The 13,600-nt window shown below is 45.1% G+C and overlaps 1 protein-coding gene across 1 annotated transcript in view; it reads left to right on the forward strand.

The window, feature by feature from the left end:
* ddr2b (discoidin domain receptor tyrosine kinase 2b) overlaps positions 1 to 13,279 on the forward strand; it is a gene marked incomplete at its 3' end in the record, with an annotated part of 14,481 nt that extends 1,202 nt beyond the window's left edge. The window contains exons 2-16 of the mRNA XM_080543164.1: positions 1,196 to 1,298; positions 2,068 to 2,299; positions 3,409 to 3,556; positions 3,691 to 3,793; positions 4,704 to 4,887; positions 5,474 to 5,714; positions 6,246 to 6,311; positions 7,031 to 7,167; positions 8,525 to 8,735; positions 9,259 to 9,488; positions 9,746 to 9,873; positions 10,361 to 10,573; positions 11,664 to 11,898; positions 12,309 to 12,458; positions 13,142 to 13,279. Of these exons, the coding sequence (XP_080399290.1) occupies positions 1,219 to 1,298; positions 2,068 to 2,299; positions 3,409 to 3,556; positions 3,691 to 3,793; positions 4,704 to 4,887; positions 5,474 to 5,714; positions 6,246 to 6,311; positions 7,031 to 7,167; positions 8,525 to 8,735; positions 9,259 to 9,488; positions 9,746 to 9,873; positions 10,361 to 10,573; positions 11,664 to 11,898; positions 12,309 to 12,458; positions 13,142 to 13,279 (2,496 nt within the window). The 5' untranslated portion in view covers positions 1,196 to 1,218. The remainder of the gene's footprint in view (positions 1 to 1,195; positions 1,299 to 2,067; positions 2,300 to 3,408; positions 3,557 to 3,690; positions 3,794 to 4,703; positions 4,888 to 5,473; positions 5,715 to 6,245; positions 6,312 to 7,030; positions 7,168 to 8,524; positions 8,736 to 9,258; positions 9,489 to 9,745; positions 9,874 to 10,360; positions 10,574 to 11,663; positions 11,899 to 12,308; positions 12,459 to 13,141) is intronic.
* Positions 13,280 to 13,600: the final 321 nt, after the last annotated feature.

The raw sequence follows: 13,600 nt of genomic DNA on the forward strand, positions 1-13,600 counted from the left end.
ACGACAGCAGAGGGATTCATTCAAAGTCACACACACACATTTACTTACCTCTCCTGGACTTTTCCACTTCTTTTTTTCTTTTCACTTCTTTACGAGGCGTATTTGTCCTAGCTAGTCTATTTCTGCATTTCTGTGTGGGCCTGAATGTGGAACTGAGTGAGCCGTATAATGACAGCCTCCTCAGCAGACAGAGTGTAGCTATTACAGTATTACAGATTACAGTATGTCTGTCTATGCAGGTACTGGGAACAGTTACTGTACACAGACAGCAGGCTGGAATAAACCATGGGTCGTTTGGTCACCGAATCACTTCTTCTTCTTCTTCGGCGTATGGGTTGTTGTTTCCTCTCCCCTCCACCAGGCTCGGGGCCGAGGGGCTACCCTTTTACCACCCCGAGACCTGGCTGAGGGGCTACCCTTTTACCACCCCGAGACCTGGTTGAGGGGCTCACCCGGGCTATATTTCTGGACACCCCTCCAGAATCACTTGACGTTACGATACAGCTCATGGGATTTTCTTTTCTTTCTTAATAGGTGACAGTTTTGACTTTTTTTCCCCCCCAATGATGACAGCTAGCTCTACATTTAAAAAACACTGTTTAGTTTAATTATGGCTTTGGTACAAGACAAAGTTCTGCAAAAAAAATAAAGAGCAGGAGGCCTGGAGGTCCTTCCTGTCCTGCTTGGACTGGCACCTACACAGAGACGCCTCTGTTTTAGTAGAGGGGCCTCACAGGCCTAGAGGAAGGAGCTGGGGGGGGGGGATCCCTGTCCTGTCCTGTCCTGTCCACCCCTAACTCAATATCAAGTCGTGAGCTGAGAATTATAAGGTTCTATCTCCGTTTAGGGTAGTTCAGAGATATTGAGCTTCAAAGTTTTTACATTCCATGATGTTTTGTGAGATGGAACCTTTGTATTTTATTAATTACTAACTAAAAAATGTAAACATTTTTTAAATAACACCACACAGGCATTAATAAACACCTAATGGATCAGATTATGTAAAAAAACTCAATTTTGACAAAAATTGAGATAGAACCTTATAATTCTAACGTCACGAAGTCCTATGAATACACATGCAGTGCATACACACACACACACACACGCACACACACACACACACACAGGTTAATATATGATCATTTTCTTTCGTGCCGTAATGTAAGCTGCTACTAAAAGTATTTCTGTTTGGTAGGAGTGTGTCGGTATCCTCTCGGTATGACCGGGGGACAGATTCAGGACGAGGACATCTCTGCCTCCAGCCAGTGGTCTGAGTCGACCGCAGCCAGATTCGGCAGGTACACTATTATTAAGCTGTTCAGGGCATAAGAGACATGCATACATACATACATACACCCACTCACGCACGCACACACGCTCTCACAAAAAGGTGAACTCACTTAGAAATATACATGTTACGGTACATGTGGGAATACGGTACATGTGGGAAAACTAGGGTTAGGGTTAGGTGCTACTTCGACTTGGTACATGCTGGCATGTCTAACCCTAACCCTAACCCTAGTTTTCCCACATGTACCGTATTCCCACATGTACCGTAATATATATTGATGAACAAAAACTGTCTCCCCTTCCCTCTTTCCCTCCCTACCTCACTCCCTCCCTCCTCCCTCCCTCCCTCCCTATCTCCCTCCCTCACTCCCTCCCTATCTCCCTCCCTCCCTCCCTCTTCCCTTCCTTCCCTCACTCCCTCCCTACCTACCTCCCTCCCTCACTCACTCCCTATCTCCCTCCCTCCCTCCCTCTTCCCTTCCTCCCTCCCTCCCTCTTCCCCTCCCTCCCTCCCTTCCTATCTCCCTCCCTCCCTCCCTCCCTATCTCCCTCCCTATCTCCCTCCCTCCCTATCTCCCTCCCTCCCTCTTCCCTTCCCTCCCTCACTCCCTCCCTCACTCCCTCCCTCCCTCCCTCCCTCCCTCTTCCCTTCCCTCCCTCCCTCCCTCACTCACTCCCTCCCTCCGTCCCTCTTCCCTTCCCTCCCTCACTCCCTCCCTCACTCCCTCCCTCCCTCTTCCCATCCCTCCCTCCCTCCCTCCCTCCCTCCATCATCAGACTGGACTTTGATGACGGGGATGGTGATGGGGCGTGGTGTCCTGACATCGAGACGGACGGTCTGAAGGAGTTCCTCCAGGTGGACCTGCGTTCGCTGCACTTCATCACGCTCGTGGGCACGCAGGGTCGCCACGCCGACGGCATGGGCAACGAGTTTGCCCAGCGCTACCGGATCAAGTACAGCCGGGACGGCAGCCGCTGGGTGTCCTGGCACGACAGAAAAGGCAGTCAGGTGAGACAGGCAGACTTGTCATTTACATTTACATTTTGGGCATTTAACAGACGCCTTCTTCCAAAGCGACTTACAATCAATACATTTGAATACTAAGCAAGTGAATCATCAATCCACCATTCGTAGCAGGAAGAGTAATCCAGCTCAGGCCCGGGGCCATTGATAGAAGGAAAAACCTTCTCCTATCACTTTCTTCTAAACCTTTTTTTTTGGGGGGGGGGGGGGGGGAGAAACAGAGAAACAGTACAAGGGGGGCAATAGAAGTTTTTAGGGACACAGTAGAGGGGAAAAGCGGGTGTCTTCAGGAGACGCAGTGCTGAGGGGCAGAAGATGTCTCAGGAGGAGCAGTTAAGGTGTAACTTGAAGAGATGGGTTTTCAGTCTACGACGGAAGATGGGTAGTGACTCTGCAGTTCTGACAGCCGTGGGAAGCTCATTCCACCAGCGGTGAGAACTTGTCCCAGTGGAGGCTGGTGGACGGAGAAACATTCCGTTCGATCCATTACAATGAGCCCGGTCGTCCTCCCCGTCCTGCTTTCAACAACACTGGTCACCACACCGCCACACTCTGGGAGAGATATAGGCTGTGCAGACTGACTCTATGTTATAGAGCTATAGACTATAGACTCTATGTTATAGAGCTATAAGCTATAACTATAGTATATTACAGCTCTGTATTCTATCTCTATGTTTGTTCCAGCGCTGCACCGACATCATCACCGACCAATCAAAGTCTTTTGGTGGCTAATGACTAATAATTGATACTATTCGGTTGTTAAGTCGTGACGTGTTTCCGGGTCCAAAGTTGGCTGAGGCGCTCTCTTCGAAATGCCTCAGTAATAATAATAATTCATTATATTTGTATAGCGCTTTTCCGAGGCTCAAAGACGCTGAGAAATATGGGGAAAACGGGAAAGTGCTGCTGTGTCCCTTGTTGTATGAATAGATCCCAGTCTAAAAAACGATTGAACTGTCATTCTACCGCTGTAGTACACTGGTACTCTGGTGCAAGGAATTTCTGGTTTGGACCCGGAAATTGCTAAACGTCACGTCAGACTTAACAACCGAATAGTCACCCTGAATGATTTCACTTCCTTTCCCTGTGGATAGGTCATTGAGGGTAACAGGAATGCCTACGACGTGGTGCTGAAGGACCTGGAGCCGCCGATCATCGCCCGTTTCGTCCGCTTCATGCCGGTGACGGACCACTCCATGATCGTGTGCATGAGGGTGGAGCTCTACGGCTGTGAATGGCTAGGTCAGATCTACTCTCCATCGTATCATATTACCATATCCAATCACTTTGAAGGCATGCAATAATGCCATCTATGCAATATTGCCATCGATCGTTCGTGACCCTGACCTTTGACCCCTCCCTGTCTGAGAGTGCAGATGGCCTGGTGTCCTACAGCGCTCCGGCTGGCCAGCAGATGACCTACAGAGGCCTGGACCTCCACCTCAACGACTCTGTCTACGACGGAGCTATGGGAGAGAGGTCTGTTATGTATATTCATCAACATAATGTCCTTGAGACTGCAGGGTCAGTGGGGATCAATAGGTGAATGGATTCATCTCATTAACCCAACACAACCACAGAGGGAGATCGATGTACCCAGTGGTGTAGTCTAGTTGTTTCTAGAGGGTATACTGTGATTTTTCCCTCCCAGCCTCATATCGTTCATTTCGGAACGCCATAAAAATACATCTGCACTCCCTGTCTAACGTTATATATATAGAAAATTACATGTTATAAGGCTGATCTGTGCATGATAGTGTTGCATTTTGACATATTTCATGTCGCATCGATGGTCCAAAAGTCAAGTGCTTCGTAACACAGACGGGGTGAATTTTATGAATGAAAGTGTGAAAGTTCTGTCACAAAATGCTGTTACGTATCATCACACATTTTTAAGTGGGTATATGGAAATCCTTGGCCTTTCCTAGTGGGTATACGGCGTAGTCCTGCGTATCACCTAGACTACACCACTGGATGTACCTGAATGACTCATATTCATATTCCTATATTTAGAGCCGACAAACCAACTGTCTCTCATTGCTAACGGACATACCAACATCGTGACGTTAGAATTATAAGGTTCTATCTCCATTTTTGTCAACATTTCGTTTTTTACATAATCTGATCCATTAGGTGTTTATTAATGCCTGTGTGGTGTTGTTTTTAAAATGTTGACATTTTTGAGTTAGTAATTCATCAAATACAAAGGTTCCATCTCACAAAACATAATGGAATGTAAAAACTTTGACGCTCAATATCTCTGAACTACCCTAAACGGAGATAGAACCTTATCATTCTAAACGGAGATAGAACCTTATAATTCTAAGCTCACGACATGTCAACATTGTGTCTTCTTTGTGTCTTCTTGTCTCTCCTCTCCTCTCCCCAGTATGACAGAAGGCCTGGGTCAGCTGACAGACGGAACGTGGGGTCTGGACGACTTCCTCCACAGCCACGTCTACGGCGTGTGGCCGGGCTACGACTACGTGGGCTGGACCAACGAGAGCTTCCCTAAAGGCTACGTGGAGATGACCTTCGAGTTTGACCGTGTCAGGAACTTCACCTCCATGAAGGTGAGAGGTCAACTCCAAAAGTGCTGATGGTTACACTGACCAGGCTGAATGTGATTATTTGTGTCACTAGTGTCACAATGTGTGAGTGAGATACTCAGAAGGCAACTCTCTGAAGGCAAGGAAAGTTGAATTCAAAGTGTGTCTTTCTTTATTGTTTCAATTCAACATTGATATTAAGAAGCCTCTAACAAACTTTGAGTGTTGTCCAACTAGTGGCTGAATATCTCTCTTCTGCTTTAGCTTTGCACTTTTTAACCCAGGTTTGGTTGGACTGTGGGTAAATGACATTATGTCTATCATAAGACATCCGCTTTCCCCTCTACTGTGTCCCTAAAAACTTCTATTGCCCCCCTTGTACTGTTTATCTGTTCCCCCCCCCCCCCCCCAAAAAAAAAGGTTTAGAAGAAGGTTTTTCCTTCTATCAATGGCCCCGGGCCTGAGCTGGATTACTCTTCCTGCTACGACTGGTGGATTGATGATTCACTTGCTTAGTCAAATGTATTGATTGTAAGTCGCTTTGGAATAAGGCGTCTGCTAAATGCCAAAAATGTAAATGTAAATGTATAATTATACCCCTTCTCCATAGGTGCACTGCAGTAACATGTTCAACCGTGGGGTGAGAATGTTCCGGCAGGCCTCGTGTTACTTCCGTTCCGAGGCGGACTGGGAGGCCGAGCCGGCGTCTTTCAAACTGCCGGTGGACCGGGCGAGCCAGAGCGCCCGCTTCGTCACCGTGCCCCTGGGCGACCGCATGGCCAGCGCCATCAAGTGCCGCTTCACCTTCAACGAGGCGTGGCTGATGTTCAGCGAAGTGGCCTTCCAGTCAGGTGAGGGGCGGCTGGAGAGAGGGGGCTGATGGGATACTGAGTTCTTTTGTTTTTGTTCTCCTCCTCTTTTTTAGGAGGGGAACTCATTTTTTGAATGAGTGGGGCAGTCCCACCCATATTTTTCATTTTATTGGACAGATACAGTGAAGACAGACAGGAAAGTAAGGGAGAGAGAGGGCATGTCAGCAGGGCATGGGCCGGATTCGAACCCATGCCAACATGGGCATATGTGTGCACTCTAGACCACTGGACCACCCCAGGCCACTGTTTAGCTCATTTATAGATAAGGCCATGTCAAATTCAACACACACACACACACACACACACACACACACACACACACACACACACCTAACTTCGCCTGCATAAGATGAAATTCAATGATATTGAAATGTGACTTCTTCTTCTGTGTCTCTCTGTCTCTCTCTCTGTCTCTCTCTCTCTCTCTCTCTCTCTCTCTCTCTCTCTCTCTCTCTCTCTCTCTCTCTCTCTCTCTCTCTCTCTCTCTCTCTGTCTCTCTCTCTCTCTCAGGCACAGCGGTGTATAACACGTCTCTGACTCCCCGCAAACGTGGCCACCCAACAAATCTTCTTCCAGGTCAGTAAAAGTTAAAACAGTTTACCTACAGTCGTTTTTGTCTAAACCAACATTCCATCCCCATGGAATATGATTGGTAATTATTCAGTTCAACAAACAGTTTTGTTGTTGTTGTTGCATTAAACAGCGCCCTCTGCTGCCTATACTTTAGAATGATGTTAATTATGATGAATTGATGTTTATCACAGTGAAATATGAGAGCAATTACAACAACCTAACACCATTTTAAATTGGCCACTGTGGTGTACCATTACAATTAGTCTTTATGATTTTACTTAAGCAATATCACACGAGAGGGAGTGTGTTATACTGAATATCAGCACGGCTGTGATTCGGTCGTAGGTACGAGGCCGCAGGCCACAATGATATTCAGTATAACAGCACGACCTCCAGTGTGATATTGCTTTTATACAACAGTTCTACAGCGCAGTTTATTAGTTAACAATAACAAGTGACAACAGATTATGATTTGTTTGTTTATTTATTTAATCATTTATTTTGGCTCCCTCAACAAAAAATAGTTCCGCCACTGGACTGTTGCCTAGTAACCTGAACACAAACATCTGCAGGCTAGCCACTTTGTATTAACAGTCATTTCGGAGTGATACACATAGTTAAAAGTCCCAGTGCTGTTATACTGTATAACTCTTGTCCAATCAAATTACTTGGTCGGAACTAACTGTTGTATATAACATTATTGCTCTCTCCTGGTCCAATAGGAGATGACCCCACCCACAAGCTGGATGACAGTAATACCAGGATCCTGATTGGCTGCCTGGTGGCCATTATAGTCATCCTACTGGCTATTATAGTCATCATTCTATGGCGACAGGTCTGGCAGAAGATGCTGGAGAAGGTATGCATATGTTACGGTACATGTGGGAAAACTAGGGTTAGGGTTAGGGATAGGGTTAGGGTTAGGATTAGACATGCCAGCATATACCAAGTCGACCTAACCCCTAACCCTAGTTTTCCCACATGTACCGTATTCCCACATGTACCGTAACACATACATTTCATTAACCTTATCAGGACTAGGAGTTAAATTGTAGGTGGTGTAACTTCCCCCAAAATTAATATAGAAACAGGATATGATAAAGACTGTGAATGGCGTTGAGAAGCAAATTGCTTGTGGAGGTCAGCAGCACCCATCAAAACCACCCTGACCTGGCCCATCACAGTAAAAGAACAGCTTTTAACAGGTCATAACTACCTCAGGGTTCCCGTGCTGGTCATAAAAAGCCTTAAAGTCATAAGGCCTAAAAAGGTCTTAAATGTAAGGGATTTTATTTACTTGGGTCTAAAGAATGAGATTAGCTTGTCCTGCAAGGAAGCTTTTGTGCACTTTGTTCTCTTCACATTGAGCAAGTGACTTTCTACAGTTAACTGTTAATGTTATTAATGTACTTTTGAGTAATTATTGGACTTGTTTATTTTATATTAATTATCCTTCACACTTTTTTGTCTGTATGGCAGTGAAATCCCTAATTCCATCACCTCGAGGATGACAAAAAGCTATCATATAGTGTCGCGATATATAGGTCTAAAATTATATTCAAAGAGGTCTAAAAAAAGGTCTAAAAAGGTATTAAATTTGACTTGTTGAAACTTGTAGGAACCCTGCTACCTCATAATACAGTTTTTTACTATTATTTTTAAATGACTGGACTTTTTAAATAGGCACTACATTTTATAAACACTGCTATGTCTGTCTGTTTTTATTCTATGTATGTACAGTATGTGACCTATGTGTGTTTTTAATGTGGAAACTGTATTCTTGAACTGCACTTCTGCCTGTCAAAGGAGAATTTCTGTCACTGTGTGACAGACTGTGAGCTTAGAATGATAAGGTTCTATCTCCGTTTAGAATGATAAGGTTCTATCTCCGTTTAGAATGATAAGGTTCTATCTCCGTTTAGAATGATAAGGTTCTATCTCCGTTTAGGGCAGTTCAGAGATATTGAGTGTCAAAGTTTTTACATTCCATTATGTTTTGTGAGATGGAACCTTTGTATTATATGAATTACTAACTCAAAAATGTCAACATTTAAAAAAACAAAACAAAAACACACAGGCATTAATAAACACCTAATGGATCAGATTATGTAAAAAACTCAATTTTGACAAAAAAAATGGAGATAGAATCTTGTAATTCTAACGTCATGAGACAATAAAGCAATCCTGAATCTTGAATCTTGAATCTTTCCCTCCAGGCATCACGGAGGATGCTAGACGATGAGCTGACGGCCCGCCTGGCCGTCCAGATGCAGGGCTTCTCCTTCCACCACTCCTCCCAGTCCAGTGAGGAGGGCTCCGACGCCAACTCCACCTACGAGAGGATCTTCCCCCTCTGTTCTGACTACCAGGAGCCCTCACGCCTCATCCGCAAACTGCCCGAGTTCGCCCAGTCCACCGAAGAGCTCGGTGAGTGAGATTACGTGACGTTAGAATTATAAGGTTCTATCTCCATTTTGGTCCAAATTGAGTTTTTTTACATAATCTGATCCGTTAGGTGTTTATTAATGCCTGTGTGGTGTTGTTTTTTTAAATGTTGACATTTTTGAGTTAGTAATTCATAAAATACAAAGGTTCCATCTCACAAAACATAATGGAATGTAAAAACTTTGACGCTCAATATCTCTGAACTGCCCTAAACGGAGATAGAACCTTATGATTCTAAGCTCACGACTGGAAGAATGATAGGCACTTAGAAACGTGTTATTATATTGGTTGGTTAGCATTAATAGGGAATGGATTTCATAAGAGGAGGCTGGCTTGGAAGGTAGTGGTGATCATAGCTTAAAAAAAATATGTAAGCACAATTGTTTTATACTTGTATATAGTTTTTATTATTGTTTTTTTAATATTGTGTGTGTGTGCGTGTGTGTGTGTGTGTGTGTGTGTGTGTGTGTGTGCGTTTGTGCGCGTGTGCGTGCATGTTCTACAGTCGGGCCCAGCACATCGTCCAGACCCTCCCTGGCCTGTGTCTCAGACGGGGCTCCTCACTACGCAGAGGCAGACATCGTGAGCCTGCAGGAGGGAGGAGCGACCAGTAACACCTACTCCATCACCGCTGTGAACATGAGCCTGCTGTCGGTGAAGGACACCACCATGAGGGAGTTCCCCAGGGACAAGCTCACCTTCAAAGAGAAGCTGGGAGAAGGCCAGTTTGGAGAGGTGTGGTGGTGTTTCTGAAGTCTTTTTTATGAAGGATTTGTTTGTGTTGTAGCCTGAAGTAGCCCGATATTCTTTAGAGATATAGCCCTGCTGCATTCAGCACATACATACACCGCAGTCTGCGTGGAATGGAATTCAAGCCACACAGCTCTTCAGACATACGCTGCCTCTCCTCCCCTTAATGTCTGTCTCCTACTCATCTGCAACGTTACAAACATTGACATGTTGCTTGTGTTGGGCTCGTTGGTCTACCGCAGGTGCATCTGTGTGAGGCGGAGGGCATGCAAGACTTTGTGGACAAGGATCTGTCTCTAGATGGCAGCAGTGACACACCTGTCCTTGTGGCGGTGAAGACACTGAGAGAGGACGCAAACAAGAACGCTAGGTGAGAGAGAGTGCAGCGCCGCACCACCATATTGTTATCAATAGTCGTACACAATCCTCTAAGCACTGGAAATGTATTGGCATCTGTGTGTGACAGCATTGGTAGTGATGATTGCCATAATATCCTTCCTCTTGGGAAAAGAGAATCAGTAAAACCAACCTGATCAAATATAGCTACTCAACAAATGATTGAAAAGAGGATGTATGTGGCTGGGGTGGTCCAGTGGTCTAGAGTGGACCGCGGACCGCGGTCTACAGTGCACACATACAGTATGCCCATGTAGGCATGGGTTCGAATCCGGCCATGCCCTGCTGACATGCCCTCTCTCCCTTACTTTCCCGTCTGTCTTCACTATGCCTGTCCAATAAAATGAAAAATATGAGTGGGACTGCCCCACTCAGGAAGAATAACGGAAAAAAAAAGAAGAAAAAAGAGGATCTACGGATGTTTGACTATTACTCATATCCGTTATCATCCCGTGTCACAGGAATGACTTCCTGAAGGAGATCAGGATCATGTCTCGGCTAAGGGACCCCAACATCGTCCGTCTGCTGGCTGTGTGTGTGGAGAGTGACCCCCTCTGCATGATCACAGAGTACATGGAGAACGGAGACCTCAACCAGTTCCTGTCCAGCCATCAGTTAGAGGAGGGGGAGGAGGAGGAGGAGGAGGAGGAGGAGACCCAGTCAGCCACAATCAGGTACAGTGGCTGCAAACATGTGGACACCCCTAGTCAAAATGCCTTTTACAATTAATATCTTAAGTGAAAAGAAGCAAAGCTAACCTCTAAATGGTACAAAGTTAAACATGACACATTTCATCACATTTTAAAGGCAGATACATTTATTTTTTTATTTTTTTAAAGTTTGGGAACCCAGTCAGCTAGTACTTTCTAACTCCTCCTCGGGCAACTATAACAGCTTGCAAACGCCTTCCTGTAGCCAGCTACGTGTCTTTCAATTCTTGTTTTTGGAATTATTCCCCATTCTTCCTGGCAGAACACCTCTAGCTCAGAAATATTCTTCAGCCTTCTTGCATGCACGGCATGTTTGAGATCTCTCCACAGATTTTCAATAATATTCATGTCTGGGGGCTGTCGATGGCCTTTCCGGAAATGAGCAGTTTGAAACGTTGCGAGAGTCTTTTGTAGCCTTCTCCTTGATGGTGGAAGTGAACTATCTTGATTCTGACATCCTTGGTTTATAGGAACTGTTTAGAGGAGCCCATGGTTTTTAACACCAGACACAACAGCCACCGCAGTCGGATACTTTGGAAGGCTTGGAGTTACTTCAGAATATATAGTTCAACCCTGGAATTATATTCACCTGACTAATTGAAGCCCTAACGAGTAAACCACCTTGGTCTGGGCCTTAGTAATCATCTTCTCAAAAAGGTAACAAAGAATAATCCAAAAGGGTTCCCAAACTTTTACACAGGGCCCTTTTCTATCATTTAAAAGCTCTGGGAAAAAAAGAAACCTTGCTTTATAATTTGCAGAAAGGTGTCATGTCTAACTTTGTTGCATTTAGTGTTCAGGTTTGCTTTCAATCACTCGGAGATTGAATTTGAATTTGAATACTGTATTAATTTCAGCATCAAAATAACGATTGAAAAACTGTATGTTGCAAAAATATGAATTGAGACTAATGATAATGCAATGATATTTTCCCTTTTATATTTATTTAAGGATTTTATAATAAGGATAAAGATATTCATCCTTGTCCAAGTTGTTATACAGTTCTATGAAGTTTGAATGTCGTTTTTCAATCCTGCCTGCCTTGTCATTACAGCTACAGTAACCTGCTCAGCATGGCCAGGCAGATCGCCTCGGGGATGAAGTACCTGTCCTCTCTCAACTTTGTGCACCGTGACCTGGCCACACGCAACTGTTTGGTAGGCAAGAACTACACCATCAAGATCGCCGACTTCGGCATGAGCAGGAACCTGTACCGGGGGGACTACTACCGCATCCAGGGCCGGGCCGTGCTGCCCATACGCTGGATGTCCTGGGAGAGCATCCTGCTGGTGAGGACCTGAGGCCAGATCAGATCGTGGGATGCTTTTTTGTGACACCACTTCTTAAATAGGCTGGACAAAAAATGATCATACTTTAAATGGACTGCATTTATATAGCGCCTTATTCCAAAGCGGCCTCTTATTCTTATTTTTGGGCTTATTCCAAAACAGGCCTCTCATTCACCCATTAACACACACATTCACACACCAATGGCGGGGTAGACAAGCTACCATGGAAGGCACCTTTGGGAGCAATTTGGGGTTCAGTGTCTTTCCCAAGGACACTTGTCATGTGACATGTGACATGTGGCCAGTCGGGGCTCGAACCGCCGATCTGCCAACCTTGCGATCATTAGACGTCGACTCTACCTCCTGTTCCCTGTGTTATGTTCATATGTGACTGTGTGTGTGTTCCCCAGGGTAAGTTCACCATGGCCAGTGACGTGTGGGCCTTCGGAGTGACCCTGTGGGAGATCCTGACCCTCTGTAAGCAGCAGCCGTACTCCCAGCTCTCAGACGAACAGGTCATCGAGAACACAGGAGAGTTCTTCAGGGACCAGGCCAAGCAGGTGACTCCAACAACACTCGTTCTGTATTCACTACAGAACGACCACACTTACTAGACATGTAGTAATTGCATGCATTTACAATGAGCCCATCCACCGATGTCTACCTCCAGCAGCCTCCCCTCCCTGATGTAGACATGCTCTTAGTGCAGCATAGTGTAGCAGCAGATATGGGCCACGTTGTCTGATCAGGTTGACTGCATGACTCTGTAAGACTGTGTAATCCCACTAAGCCAAAGCCTAGTAGTCTTCTGCAATAATTAAATCAGAATCCATCCCTGCTTGTTAGTGACACAGGTGATAAAAACAAGTCTGAACATTTAAAAGAATGTATAAGGATTATATCCTTTCTAGATACAACATGGAAGAGACAGGACATGCCATTTGCTAAAATTAGTGTATGATAGTTTGTATCCTGTAGTGTGTGTATTTGAATTTGAATGACAAAATTGAGCCTGATTGTTTTTTTGTTTGTTGTTTGTTTCTGTTGTAAACCTACGCTACTGTAGCTGTAGTGTGTGAATGGGGACAAATAAGCTTTGCTTCCTCTTATTCCCTTTCGGACAGCTTAACCATGTGGATTCTTTTTATTTATTTTTTGAAATCATTTGTATCCCAATGTACTTGGACTGCTGTTCGAACTAATCTCGAACTAACTAAATGTCTGTTTTGCTGTTCCTCCACAGGTGTACCTCCCGAAGCCTGTCTGTTGCCCTGACGCCGTCTACAACAGCCTCATGCTGAGCTGCTGGAGGAGGAACGCCAAGCAGAGACCCTCCTTCCAGGAGATCCACAGCCAGCTGGTGGAGAGCCAGGCGCAGTAGACGATCACAGACCCCGGATACGCGCTCCTACTCTACTGCTATGCAAATGAAATGGAAAATGCTCTCTTTCTTTCTTTCTTTCTTTCTTTCTTTCTTTCTCTCTCTCTCTCTCTCTCTCTCTCTCTCTCTCTCTCTCTCTCTCTCTGTCATGCCTATAATAACTCTAATTGTAAAATATGTGAGCAGCTCTGTAAAATGTATTCTGTGTGTGTGTGTGTGTGTGTGTGTGTGTGTGTGTGTGTGTGTGTGTGTGTGTGTGTGTGTGTGTGTGTGTGTGTGTGTGTAAGAGAAAGAGAGAGAGAGTGTGTACTAATGTATGTA

This window comes from Nansenia antarctica (genome assembly GCF_963989245.1).
Source record: "Nansenia antarctica genome assembly, chromosome: 12".
In the NCBI taxonomy this organism is placed as follows: Eukaryota; Metazoa; Chordata; class Actinopteri; order Argentiniformes; family Microstomatidae; genus Nansenia; species Nansenia antarctica.